At 58.9% G+C, this 12,954-nt stretch overlaps 3 protein-coding genes across 7 annotated transcripts in view; 2 read left to right on the forward strand and 1 right to left on the reverse strand.

Moving 5' to 3' along the window:
• Nucleotides 1-5,236, forward strand: part of DGKZ (diacylglycerol kinase zeta) — a 46,505-nt gene extending 41,269 nt beyond the window's left edge. For all 4 annotated transcript variants that reach the window (XM_036762918.1, XM_036762917.1, XM_036762919.1 and 1 more), the window contains 9 exons: nt 47-116; nt 234-274; nt 2,185-2,330; nt 2,455-2,486; nt 2,977-3,020; nt 3,294-3,414; nt 3,686-3,719; nt 3,876-3,975; nt 4,242-5,236. In XM_036762918.1, coding sequence (XP_036618813.1) covers nt 47-116; nt 234-274; nt 2,185-2,330; nt 2,455-2,486; nt 2,977-3,020; nt 3,294-3,414; nt 3,686-3,719; nt 3,876-3,975; nt 4,242-4,358 — 705 coding nt within the window. In that variant the 3' untranslated portion in view covers nt 4,359-5,236. The remainder of the gene's footprint in view (nt 1-46; nt 117-233; nt 275-2,184; nt 2,331-2,454; nt 2,487-2,976; nt 3,021-3,293; nt 3,415-3,685; nt 3,720-3,875; nt 3,976-4,241) is intronic.
• Nucleotides 5,237-5,923: 687 nt separating this feature from the next.
• On the forward strand, nt 5,924-8,432 carry MDK (midkine). Of its 2 annotated transcripts, none has more exons than XM_036764471.1 (5): nt 5,924-6,012; nt 7,096-7,175; nt 7,288-7,449; nt 7,573-7,734; nt 8,024-8,380. In XM_036764471.1, exons 2-5 carry the CDS (start codon nt 7,097-7,099, stop codon nt 8,047-8,049), a joined length of 429 nt encoding a protein of 142 aa, XP_036620366.1. In that variant the 5' UTR covers nt 5,924-6,012; nt 7,096; the 3' UTR covers nt 8,050-8,380. The 2 variants fall into 2 exon arrangements, with proteins under 2 accessions (XP_036620366.1, XP_036620365.1); XM_036764470.1 differs by lacking the exon at nt 5,924-6,012 and adding an exon at nt 6,595-6,701 and having other exon boundaries at nt 8,024-8,432.
• A 2,251-nt stretch (nt 8,433-10,683) lies between these two features.
• CHRM4 (cholinergic receptor muscarinic 4) lies at nt 10,684-12,154 on the reverse strand. The gene has a single exon (XM_036764784.1). The coding sequence runs from the start codon at nt 12,130-12,132 to the stop codon at nt 10,684-10,686; it is 1,449 nt and encodes a 482-aa protein (XP_036620679.1). The 5' UTR covers nt 12,133-12,154.
• Nucleotides 12,155-12,954: the final 800 nt, after the last annotated feature.

Consider the following 12,954-nt stretch of genomic DNA (forward strand, 5'->3'; position numbering starts at 1 on the left):
CCCAGGCCACAGGCCCAGCCCCTCACCTCTCCTCATTCCCAAGCAGGAACCCAACGGAGCAGGAGCCAAGGCTGTGTCAGGCCAGAAACTGTCACCCAATTGGTGTTTCCTGGATGGTGAGTTCCTGCCCAGGCAGGGATGCCAGGGCCCTGCCCCTCATTGGCAGGGGAGCTCAGGCAGGGATGGGGGGCGTGGAGACCCCAGAGATCCTCATGCCCCTTTCTGTCCCACAGCTACTACAGCCAATCGATTCTACAGGATAGATCGTGCCCAGGCAAGTACAAAGCCGGGCCCCTGGGCAGCCTCCCTCCATCCGTCCCATCCTGCCTCAGCCTCGTGATCACAAGGGAGAGGGGGTGCTATCTTAGACACCCCCAGCCTGCCTAGTATCTCCCCCTTTCCCTCCGCAGGCCTCTGCAGGGCCTTCTTGTAGTCGGGGGAACAGGTGGCCAGCTGTGGAGGGTGGTGTGTCCCTGAGGGAGTCCCCAGGAAGGGGAGATGTGGGAGGACTGGAATAAAGACCCCATCTATGCAAGGTTCCCTCTGAGAGGCAGCCTGAGCAAGGCTTCTTCTCTTCATTGGCCCAGAGGGAGGAAGGGATTCTCTGCCTGGGTTCTGAGGGAGCTGAGCCTTAAACACTGCGCAGGATTCTGATGAGCCCCGGGGAGAACAGGCTGGCAGGAAGGGGTCTCCTTTGGGGTGGGGGAGGGAAACTGAGACACTTGAAAATCAGGGGGACTCGTTTGGAGGCTGCTCCGGAGCTCGTGGCAGAAGGGCCGGACACGGCGGGGTGGGGGTTGGGGTCCCCCCCCCAGAGCCAAGGAGGCATGGCGGGGGATGGGGGATGGTCAGGGGGTCTTAGGGTCTAGTCAGCACCTCATGTTGGAGGCCCCTGGCCAAGCAAAGACAAACACAAACCTGCCCCTGCCCTTGAAGAGCTTGGCTTTTGCCAGCAGAAAGGAGGAAATACAGTCGGAGTTAGTTTGGGGAAGGCCGAGAGCGTAAGGGAAGCCATCTTCCAACAAAAGCCGTTCTTTGAGCTGTGGCAGGGAGGCAGCCTAGGCAAAGGATTGGAGTTGGGAAACTGAAAGCCAGGTTCAGGGACAGCTTGGGCGATGGGAGCAGGATGGGAGAAGTCTGCAGCCAGGCTGGACAGGGGCCAGTGGTGGGCCCTGAAGGTCTGCCCCGGGAGAGGAAAGGCAGGAGAGGAGAGAGACCGGAGGGAGGGAGAGTCTGGGGCCAGCCCAGGGTAGTCACAGGGCAAGCCTGAGCTAGAAGGAAACAGTCCTGGAGAAATGGAGCCTGGGCCTCGGGTTCCAGATCCCGCTGCCCTGCACCCCACTAATGGAGCCTCAGGATCATCGAGCTTCCTGCTCAGGCACGAGCTGTTGGGAAGGCCGGGAGGGGGTGGCCAATGGGCCACGGGGACAGAATCTGGAGGGATAATTAGGGGAAGCCTGACGAGGAAGAGGAAGGAGATTCAGAAACCCCCAAATATTTATTAAGCACTTGCAGAATATAAAGCCTTGTGCTTGGGCTGTGGGAGGACAGAGGGGGGTAAGACACAACCCCTGCCTTCAGGAAGCGCAGTTTATCATGGGGATGGTGGCCGTGGTCTAGCCCCTTGCCTCGTGTCCGACTCTCCATGACCCCATTTGGGGTTTTCTTGGCAGAGATACAGCGGTGATTTGCCATGTCCTTCTCCAGCTCATTTTACAGATGGGGAAACTGAGGCAAACGGTGAGGTGACTTGCCCAGGGTCACACAGTAAGGCAGTATCAGGTGGCATTCAAACTCAGGAGGAAGTCTTCCTGACTCCAGGACCTGCTCTGCGTGCTCTCTGGTGCCACCTAGGGGCCCATTTATGGGGATAAGTCAGAAAATTGTAATACACAGTGTTAAGAGGAGGGCCCAGTCAGTGAATAAACATTTATTAAGTGGGGGGGAGGGGGGGTGGTGTGTGTGTGTGTGTGTGTGTACACACAGACACAAACATGAAGTTTATACAGGTATTATTTCATAATAAAGATATCATTAAATCTATATTTAAGTTGACGGAAGGGGTGCAGGCTGAGTGCCCTGTTATCCCTGCCTTCCCCTTTGGGGTGGGTCCCATGACTCCCCCTATGGCAGCGTGTTATTAGTGGGAGAGGGCCTGGGGCCTGACTAGACACTTCTTTACAGGAACATCTTAACTACGTGACAGAGATTGCACAGGATGAACTCTATGTGCTGGACCCAGAGCTGCTGGGCACTCCTGCCAGGCCTGCCCTCGAGGCCCCCCAAAGCCCTGGCCCCACCTCTCCACCACCCCCATCCCCCAGGCCCAGGTGTGCACCCCCACCTTGTCCAGAGAGTCCCTAGGAATGCAGGGAAGGGGGGGGCCCTTGTGGGCTGGGGGAAGTGATCCTGGCTCCAAATGACAGCTTGTCATGTCTTACTCTCTATTCTCAGGCCAGACCAAGGGGACATTATGCCCCCAAAAGGTGAGGAGCCTTATCTTTCTGTGTGGGCTCTGGACATAGAGGTGAAGAATGGCAGGCAGGGGGACCCCCTTTAGCTGGAGAGCCGGAGGCCCACATTGGCAAAGCTAGCAGAGGGTGGAGGACAGGAAGTCCTTGTCACCAGCCAGTCTCCCAAAAACCAACAGATGGCTGCAGGTCCAGTGGGTACAGGCCCCCTACCCTCTCCTGGACCCGCCCGTCCTTCCCCTAGATCCCATGCAATCCATGGACAAGCATGAAGCCTTACTGTGTACCAGGAATGCCCCCATCCCTCCCCAGCAAGCCCATTCTTATGGGAGGGAGGAGTCCACACACAGACCTGTGCAGCTTGAGGAGGAAGTGAATAAATGCAAAGATGTGCAAAGAGATTGAACACCAGTAGTTTAGGAGGGTGGCAGGGTGGGCAGGAGCTGGGGGTCGTCGATGAAGGAGTCCTCTATCCCACCTGTGATCTGAAGGCTTTGTCCTGTAGGTGAAGGCTTGATAGAAGCTGCTGAAAGCAATGACTTCTGTAAGGTATCACTCCTCCCCCAGAAGAATGGGCTCTCCTTCCCCTCCCAAACTGTGGCCACCATGGGATGGAGCCAGGAGGAGTCCCCTCCCTCTCAGGTGTGCTCCAGGCCAGGCCCTGACCCTGGCAGCACCCAGAAGGGAACACAGTCTGGGACAACTGGCTGGGGAGGGAGGAAGATAGCCAGGGGACAGGTCACTGGTCCCTTTAGGGAAGGTTAGAGGGAGGAAGGAGCCAGGAAGGCTGGCTCCCCAGTCTCCTGCCTCCCGTCCCCTCAGTTCCAGGAGCTCCACCGAGCAGGGGGAGACCTCATGCTCCGGGATGAGCGAGGCCGAACCCTCTTGCACCATGCCGTCAGAGCTGGGAGCAAGGAGATCGTCCGCTATCTCCTGGACCATGGTGAGAGCCCTAGACCTAACTGCTAGGGGTTGGGAGCAGGGCCAAGACACTGGATGGAGGCCTAGGGTCAGATTCCAGCTCCCCACTCTCCTCCTGCTGTCACAGTAGGCAAGCGATTCCCCTTTGTGGGGCTAAGTTTCCTCTGTAAGATGAGTCTGGACTCGGTGACCTCTACATTTCCCTGTAACCCTCAGGGTGGGGCTCCCTCTTTCCCTTCCATCCACTTTCTGCCCAACGTGTGTCTCTGACCTTCCCTCCCCTCGTGTTCTAGCCCCGACAGAAATCATTGATGCCGTAGAAGAGAAGTGAGTATTTGGGTGCCCTTAGACCTGGGCTTCTGGCCCCTGCCTGTCACCAGGCAGCTCCCTCCTCAAGGAAGGTGGGGAGGGGGAGATGGCCCATGGCGAGTTGGGGGTGGGGCTTGCCTCGTCCTGGATCCCACCCAGCTGCTCCCTTTGCAGTGGGGAGACGTCCCTCCATCAGGCAGCGGCCCTGCGGCAACGCACAATCTGCCACTACATTGTGGAGGCGGGTGCCTCGCTCATGAAGACTGATCTGCAGGTGCCCAGGATGGGGAGGCCTGGCTGAGAGGGCTAGGGCTGGACTGGCAGGAGAAGGGGGCGCCGCTGATTCCCCCAGCCTGGGACTGAGGGATTGGGGAGGAGTCTGCATAGTGAGACCATGTGTGGCTGATGAAACCTAAGCTTTTGGGAAGGAGCTGAGGGGCAGACAGAAGTAAGCAGGGCTAGTTGCCAGGTCCCACCCTGGGTCTGGCCCAGGGTTCTGATTCTAGGAGTTAACGCCTTTCCCCGGCTTTTGGCCCTCAGGGTGACACACCGAGGCAGCGGGCAGAGAAGGCCCAGGACACCGAGCTGGCCGCCTACCTAGAAAACCGTCAGCACTACCAGATGATCCAGAGGGAGGATCAGGAGACGGCCGTGTAGCCCAGTGACCCCAGGAAGCAAGCCTGGCGTGGCCTGGATCCTCCCCTGCTCCATGACCAGGATGGGGGGGAGGGGGCCCAAGCCCTTGGCCTCAATTGTTCACACTGCTACATTCCACTGGGCCAGGCGGACAGCACCGTGGGGGGACCCCACCTGGGGAAGGAGCCCTGTGGCTGACCTGGGGCCTGCAAGACTTGAGGGAGGCACCCAGAGACTGGACTCAGAGCCTGGGGCTACAGCCCACCCCTGCCCCCATCCTCTGCATGTTTCTCTTGCCTGGCTTTTGAGCCCCATCTCTATCCTGGAGGCCCGAGCCTCCAGCCCTGACCAGGAGGGTTGAGGGAGAGCAGTTTCCTGAAGGAGGGGCATTGCCCAGCCCGGAGAGCCAGTGACCCTGCCCACAGCAGCCAAGACTAGAGTCAGGACTGCGGCCACATCCCAGCCACTGTCAGGGAGGCTGAACACCGTCTTCAGCTGCCTTAGGAGTTTCAGGGAGGGAGGGAGATCCTAAGGCAGGGGAGAGGCTGACTTGGAGGGAAGTGAGCCTGGGCCTGGAGAAGTAGGAGCAGGAGGCCAGGGAGTATCGCCAGAAGCCCCAGGAGGGCAGGGGAAAGAGGCAGATGGAGAGGAGAGGGGTTCGATGCTGCTGGCCTCTACGGCTTCTCGCCCCCACTGGATCCCAAGCCTTCCTGATGGAGCCTGGCCCCCCACCCCAGCCCCCATTGCCTTTCGCACGCCAACCCATTTCATCGCAGACCGGGCAGTCCCTGCCCAAGGTGCACATGGGGGGTGGGGGAGGGTGCCCAGGGAAGCTTGTCATGGTGTCATGTTTACAGCCCAGCTGGGTGTAACTCAGTAAAATGGATGGTTTTTTTTTTTTCCTAACTGATTTCTGTTCTGGGAGTTGTGGAGGCCTACACCCCAGGCCAAGACTGCTCCTGGTGAGCATGGGCCTCCAGGCAGTAGCCACAGGTGAGGGCAGTGGGGTCAGGGGTTTGTGTTGGAGAGGTAAGGCCTGGCTGTAGGAGCAAGACCCGGGGGCTGTGACTTCAGGGCAGGACTGGGCCCCATTCCACTCCTCAGGACCCGGACCCTTTCCTCTCTTGAGCCTCAGAAGAGGCCCACAGTCTCTCATTCTGCAGCTTGGACTGTTTAGACAAGGTTTAGGTTTCAATCTCCCTTCAGCCGTAAAGTGGAGATGAGCCAGAAAACTAGATTCAAATGCTGCCTCTGCCATCGTTGTGTGACCTTGGTCCAGTCACTCTTCCCTCCCTGAACTTACATCTTCTCGTCTGTAAATTTAGGGGATTGAATTAAATGATCTCTGGGGTCCCTTGCGGCTCTAATATGATCGAAGGGCTAAAGGAGCCTGCTTGTTTCTGATCAAGGCGATGGTCTTTCCTCGCCCCCCCCCCCAAGCCTAGGGTCCAAACTTAATCTCGCAAGGCACAACCCAGTGCCCGAGTGTTCCTCGAAGGAGGGGAGAGGGGCCACGGAAGTGCCCGGACCCCCTAGCCTGGTCTTCCTCCGGGGGACGGGGGCGGGATTACGCTGTGTAGGTGGAGAAAGGAGCCACGGCCGGGGCGGGAGTGAGCTCCCCACCCTCAGTGCCACCCCGCCACCCCGGCTTGGAGTTTTCGCCGGGTCACTGAGGGTGAGAGGCAGGGGAAGCAAATTCCTGGGGTAGCTTGGAAGGGAACAGGAAGCTGGGTACCCCCTCGGCGGGGTGGGAGAGGACAGTCTCTAGCTGGCGTGCAGCCGGACACACCGAGGGTCCCGGGACCTCGGGCGGGGGGTGGTGCACACGGACGTTGGCGGGGACACAAGTAGAGTTGGGAAGGGCCCGAGGTGCCCTCCAGCGCCACCCGCTTATGCCGCAAGTGGGGAAACTGTGGCCGCCAAGGCGCTCGGGGCTCCAGACATCCCCAGGAGAGCACACGTGCTTGCTCGGGGTTCCGCCTAACCTGCCTCATCTCAAGATGAAACCTCAGTTTCCCCCGGAGTACGGGGAAGAGCGCGGCCTCGGTCCGGGATCCCCCAGCTTCCCCCGCTCCGGAGTAAAGTTTGGGGGCGTCCTCGGCCTGGCCGGCCCCTGGAGGGGCGGAGGCGGGGGCTGGCCCCTCGGGGAGGGTCGGGGCGGACCGGAGTCCCTCCCCTCGGTGGGGAGGGGGCGGGGGCCCATGTGACCGGCTCAGACCGGTTCTGGAGACAAAAGGGGCTGGGGCGGGAGGAGCCGGAGCGGGCTGTGGGACGGGCCGGGGCGCGGGAGGCAGCGGAGCCCGGAGCAGGCGGCGAGCGAGCGAGCGATCGGGCAGCAGCGGACAGCGCCGGGGCCGGGGCCGAGTGAGCGAGCCAGGGACCCGGGGAGGGGGCCGCGCGGGGGCCGGACGAGGGCACGAGACAGGGGTGCAGCTGCCCCCCCCCAGGAGGGGGCCCCTAGGGCGGGGCAGGCCCGGGGTCTGGGGGACCTTCCCGCGCCGAGCCCCTGCAGCCGGGGCCCCCCGCATCCTTGGCCGGCTGGGCCTGGGCTGAGAGGGGAGAGCCCGGGGCTCTTGGGCCATTGTGGGGGAGGGGTCAGCAGGCCCTCCGCCCAGCGCCCAAGTGGAGGGGGGGCATTCCCTTGGCTATACACAGCGCTTCGGTACCGGGCCGGAGCGTCCAGTGATCGGGGGGGGGGGGGGGTCCGAGTATCATCACGCTTCTGACCCCCGAACCTCCCCTCCGCCCCCCACCCCAGGATGCAGCTCCGAAACTTCCTTGTGCTCACCCTCATGGCCCTCCTGGCCCTGCCCTCGGAGGCTGCGAAGAACAAGAAAGGTGATGGGAAGCTAAGGGAAGTGGGGGAGGGGTGGGCTCCTTCCTCGGGGCCCCGGGCGACGAGCCCTCCCTGGGGAGCTAATGGCCACCCCGCCTCGGGCCCCCGTTACAGACAAGGGGAAGAAAGGCAATTCCGAGTGTGAGGAGTGGAACTGGGGTCCCTGCACCCCCAGCAGCAAAGACTGTGGCATCGGCTTCCGAGAGGGCAGCTGCGGGGGCGAGACCCGGCGCCTCAAGTGCAAGGTCCCCTGCAACTGGAAAAAGGAGTTCGGAGGTAAGGGAAGCGCCCCCCGCCCCCCAGACACCGGGCCTGCGGGGTGAGGGGCGGGGGGCGGGCCCGAGGCGGGGCACCGAATGGGCCAGCACCGGCCCTCCTTCTACCTTCCACCTTCTCTAGCTGACTGCAAATACAAGTTTGAGAGCTGGGGCGCCTGTGACAGCAGCACCGGCACCAAGACCCGCCAGGGCACCTTGAAGAAGGCCCTGTACAATGCCCAGTGCCAGGAGGCTATCCGAGTGACCAAGCCCTGCACCCTCAAGGCCAAAGCCAAGATCAGAGGTCAGTGTCCAGACAGCTCCAACCTCCCGTTCGGGTCTGGGGGGAGACCCCCGAGTCAGAACCCCATCACCTGGAGATGCTCCTCCTGAATTAGCCCTTCCCTCCAAGCAGCCCTCGCCCCCCAAGATGGATAGATCCATTCTGCTGGGGAGGCTAGGGGAGGGGAGGGGGGTGGCAGAGGTGGGGAATGAGTGGGGGTGGGGATGCAGGGCCAGAGCGGGAGGAGGAGGGGCAGATCTCCCCACCATTGCTTCTCACCACCAACCCCAGTCTGGTTTCTGTTTCACAGCCAAGAAGGGGAAAGGGAAGGACTAGACCCCGAAGCACCACCTGACAAGGGAGGGGGCTTTGCCTCTGGGGGACCCCCAGATGCCTCGTCCCCTTCCTTCCTCCACCTTCCCCCCTTCTCCTCCCAAGCCCCCCAGAACTTACTCCACACCAGGTGCCTTGTTTCTTATCATTAGCTTTATCAATCACGAAGCCCTCCTCCCCACTTTCCCTCCACCATTCTCAGCCCTGCCCCTGAGCCTTGGCATGAAGGGCTGGAGAGATTCAGAGGACAGGGAGGGGCCAGGCCCTCCATTCCCTGCCCTGGCGCCCTCTCATCCCAGTGATGTGAGCTCCAATTTCAGCCTAGCCCCTTATTCAAGCCATCACCTTTATTAAAAAAAAAGAAAAATAAAGTCTTTTTTTTTTCCAATAAAAGCCTTTTGTTTTTAATATATAAAAGCTCCCTTCTCTATTAGGTTAGCTGCAATTTGGGAAGAGGATCCTCTGGAGTTTAGGAGGGAGAGGAAGGAGTGAAGGTAGAGATCTAGAAAGCTGGGACAGGAGTGCTGACCAGAGAGGGAGGACAGAACCAGATCCCTTAATCCACCATTTCCAAGCTGAGCTCAGAATTCATGGGGCTAATGGGAAAAGCAATATCTCTTAAACAATTAAAACCATGTACAAAGCCTTTCTCCCCGTGTGCCCCACCCTGACTCCCCAAATTCTTGATGCCTTTTCTCCCCAGTGATTTCTAAGCAGACACCCCACTGGGTGGAGGGGTAGGGCTTGGGGAGATAGAAGGGAGTGAAGCCACACCTCTCAGCAGCATGTCCAAGTTCAAGGTCTCCTTCTCTGCACTGCTCTGGGTGTCCAAACTCCTCAAAAGGATCAGCCTTCCTGCCCCAGACATTTCCTTTGTGGAGCTAGCATGGAAACTGAGCCAATCCCACTGAAAAACAGGCACACACCTGGAAGGGACCCATTATACAGAGAGAGAAACTGAGGCTCAAAGAAGCAACGACCTGCCCAAGTCAATGTGGCCATGTTGGACAGATTTTCTCACTTCCACTCTGTAGGTGTGTCTACTTCCCCTAATTCTGTCTCTCCTCTTCCCCCTGCCCCTCTCCTTCCCCCTCTCTCCCCTCTTCCTTCATTTGTCCTCTCCTCCCTTTCCCTGCCTTCTCTTTCTTCTCTGTCCTCTCCTTTGATTCTCCTGTTTTCTCCTTCCTCTTCCTCTTCCTGCCCTCTCCCAACCTTCCCTGGGCTCTGTCCTTTTCCCCTCCTCCCTCCATCTCTTGTCTCTGTGTCTCTGTCTCTTACACACACACACACACACACACACACACACACACACAGTAGCCTCCCATCTATTGAGGGATGTGCCATTCAAATGTGAGTGTGTTTCAGGAGTAAGAGGGGGAGGCCGACCAGGAGGCCACACTTCCTTATTTCCAGGGATGCTGAGGGCACAGAGGCTGCCCTGGCTCTCATTTCAAACAGATGCATGTTAGTTTCTAGAGTCGGCATCCTGAACACAGAAGGCAAGAATTGGTGGAGCCTCCCTTTGGCTCAACTTAGACCATGAAGCTGTCAAGCTGTGCCAATCCTATGCGGGGGAGGGAGCTGCCAGGGCCAGGGAGGAGACGGGAGGCCAGGCAGATGGACTCAGGTACTCTACCTCTCCAGACCTACAGGACTTGACAGCTGGAAGGACTTTTAGTGTTTGGAATCCACAACATAGCCCACAAAGGTCATGCAGCCTTGGTAGAGAGTAAGGGGCACCCACTGGCCAGGCTGCAAAGAGGGAAGTGGGGATGGGATTTACTGCCTCTGGAATAGACTGTAGGGTCGGGCTGAACCCTGCATGCAGGTGGGTTAAGGGCAAGCAGTACCATTTACACGCTGGGGTTAGGGGGCTGCTCCCAATATAGTCGGACCCTCAGAGCCAAGGGACCTGATTTCCCCCTCCCTACCCCTACATCCCAGAAACCAGGCATCCATGTGCCAACCCTCGACCTTCTTATGCCCCACCCCACCCAGTAGTCCTGTTGGTTGGGGTTCAAGCCAGACCTTCCCCTCTGGCAGCCACATTCCTGGCACCTTGGCCAGCACCACACCCACCCCACTGCCCTTTTCCAGTCACCAGGTATATACGTCCAACTGTCTCAGGTTTTCAGTGAAGTGTCAGAGATTGGTTTCCTAGATGCAGACTTTCCTTTCTTCCAGGTCCTCCCAAAACCCCCACCCCTCCAATCTCAAAACAAGGGTATCCATCTCCTTCTGACCAGAGGTCTGTTGGGTCCTGGCCTTTCTTGAAGTCCTGAGAAGAATCCACAGAACCTCTCTAGAGCCAAAGTCCACTTTGGTCCCACCAGCAGCTCAACCCAGTTGACCCCGGGGCTGGGGGGCCCATCCCCCACTCCCTGCCCTTGGAGGCAAGGTAACGGGGATAATGTGAGGACCAAGCCTTCCAGGCCTTCCACTCTGGTGACTCTGGACACACACTGGGGACACTCCAGTACCTTTCCTGGCCATCTTCTAGGCCACAGGGGAAAGGGTGCCACCTGTCCAAGTCTTTTCTCTCCTCCTGAGCGGGACAGGCAGTGGGCCAAAGAGAGTCACCCTGGAACCGCTCAGGACCCAGCTGTAGGAAGTCCCCATCCACGGAGCCGTGCCCACTTACCTGGCAGTGCCAATGTTTCTGTACTGGCACAGAAGCAAGTGCTTGAAGGTCTTCTTGAAAGTGGCGTTGCAGAGGGCATAGCAAGCTGGATTGATGGTACTGTTGACATAGCAGAGCCAGTAGCCAATGGACCACACGGTGTCAGGGACACAGCTCTGGCAGAAGGTGTTGACCAGCACCATGACATTGTAGGGCGTCCAGGTGACAATGAAGGCCAGCAAGATGGCGAAGATGGTCCGCGTCACCTTCCTCTCCCGTGCCGCCATCTGCCGCTTCTTCCTCACCTGATTGCGGGCAATGCTGGCAAACTTGCGGGCCACATTGGCGGCCGGGCGCAGGCCCGCAGGCGTGGCAGGGACGATCTCAATGGCCGTCACGCACTCGTTCCCTGTCTGCTTTGTTACGATCTGTATCTTGGACCACTTGGAGGCTGGATTGAGCGCTCGTGGGCGTGGGGGCAGCGGGGTGGACGGGCTGCAGCCAGTCTCAGCCGTCGACCCCTCAGTCAGGGGCCTCTCTCTGGTGTTCTGGGTGACGCTGGCCGAGCTGGAGTCATTGGAGGTGTCTTTCTCCTCAGGGGGACGTGGGGGAAGCAGGACGGGTGGAGGTGCCTCCTCCAGCCTTCCGTTGCGGATCTCCTCCTTCCCGGACTCCACCGGCTTCCGGCTTGGGTTCTTGCCGCTCTGCTTCATGAGGGGGCTCCTGAGGAACGACAGACTCTTGGCCTTCTTCTCCTTGGGCCCCTCGGGACGGTGCTTGTGGACTCGGCTGCGGCTAGCCAGGGAGATGTGGATGTAAAGCACTGTCATGATGACCACAGGCAGGTAGAAAGCCGCGATGGCCGTGCCAAAGGTGACCGCCGGGTTGGACAAGAACTGGATGAAGCACTGGTTGTCTGGTACCGTCCGCTCCCCCACTACAAACTGCCAGAACAGGATGGCCGGAGCCCAGAGTACAAAGGACAGCACCCAGGCAGCAGCGATCATGAGGCCCGCCATCTTGGTGGTGCGTCTGGCCGGGTAGGTGAGGGGCTTGGTCACGCAGAAGTAGCGGTCAAAGCTGATGATGAGCAGGTTCATCACAGACGCGTTGCTGACCACGTAGTCCAGCGCCAGCCACAAGTCACAGACCACCGCCCCGAGGGGCCAGTAACCCTTAATGATGTATACAGTGTAGAGATTCATGGAGAATGCCCCAATGATGAGGTCGGCGCAGGCCAGGCTGAACAGGAAGTAGTTGTTGACCGTCTGCAGCTGCCGGTTCACCTTGATGGAGAGCATGACGAGGATATTGCCCACGACCGTCACCAGGCTCAGGGAGCCAGTCACGGTGGCGATGAACACCATCTCCACCGTCTCGTATCGGTTGGGAGCCGCGGGCATCGCCTGCACAGATCGGTCAGACTGGTTGCCAAAGCTGCTGTTGACCGGAGTGAAGTTTGCCATCTTAGCCGAGCGGCTAGGGCCAGGCACCAGAGATGGCACCAGATGAGGATCACAGACGACTCTGAGGAGAGAGAGGGAAAGGTGGTTGGAGGTGGAAGAGTGGAACGCGAAGTGGGGCATCAGGGTCCAAACCTCCCCTCACTTCCTCCACCAACACCCCCCCCACCCCACCGCAATCTGGCCCCTCCACCCTTCCTGAGTTTTACGCTGACATTTTTGTATGTTTTCACCAATTACGGGAGCATAGCAATAGCTAGGGATTTTATTGGTATCTAGGGAATTCCCAGGTGAGAAAACTCTCTCTTCCAGTCTAGGTGGATACCTTGTCTAATTACTGTCTATAATAATGACAGTCATAACAGGTCACACTTAAACAGAACTTTACAGAAGTGATTTCATTCGAGCCTTGAAATGACCCCAGTGAGGTAGTACCTTTTTAGAGATGAGGACACTGAGGCCTGGATCAGTGACACGATTAGCTCTGCGGCCCTGTCGCACAGAGCCTGGGGTAGGATTCAAACCCAGCTCTGCCTGAGTATGAAAAAGTCTTCCATGCACCCCTCTACAACACAAACAGCTTTTTCCACAAAGTCCCCATGACCTAAATGGTTCAAACATGATCGTCTCTATTTTGTAGGAGAGGCAACGGTGCAGTGAAGAGTTGGCCCAGTGAGGGTCAGGCCCGGGATCCAAACCCACACTTGGCTTTCCTTGTTTTAAAATGAGGAGGTTGCCGTGTTGTCTCTAGACCTGAGGATCCCAGAGACAGGAGACTACGTTTAGAATTACGGGACTCTGCTTTCATTGACTGCTTCCTGGCCA

Source organism: Trichosurus vulpecula, chromosome 6 (assembly GCF_011100635.1).
Source record: "Trichosurus vulpecula isolate mTriVul1 chromosome 6, mTriVul1.pri, whole genome shotgun sequence".
Lineage (NCBI taxonomy): Eukaryota > Metazoa > Chordata > Mammalia > Diprotodontia > Phalangeridae > Trichosurus > Trichosurus vulpecula.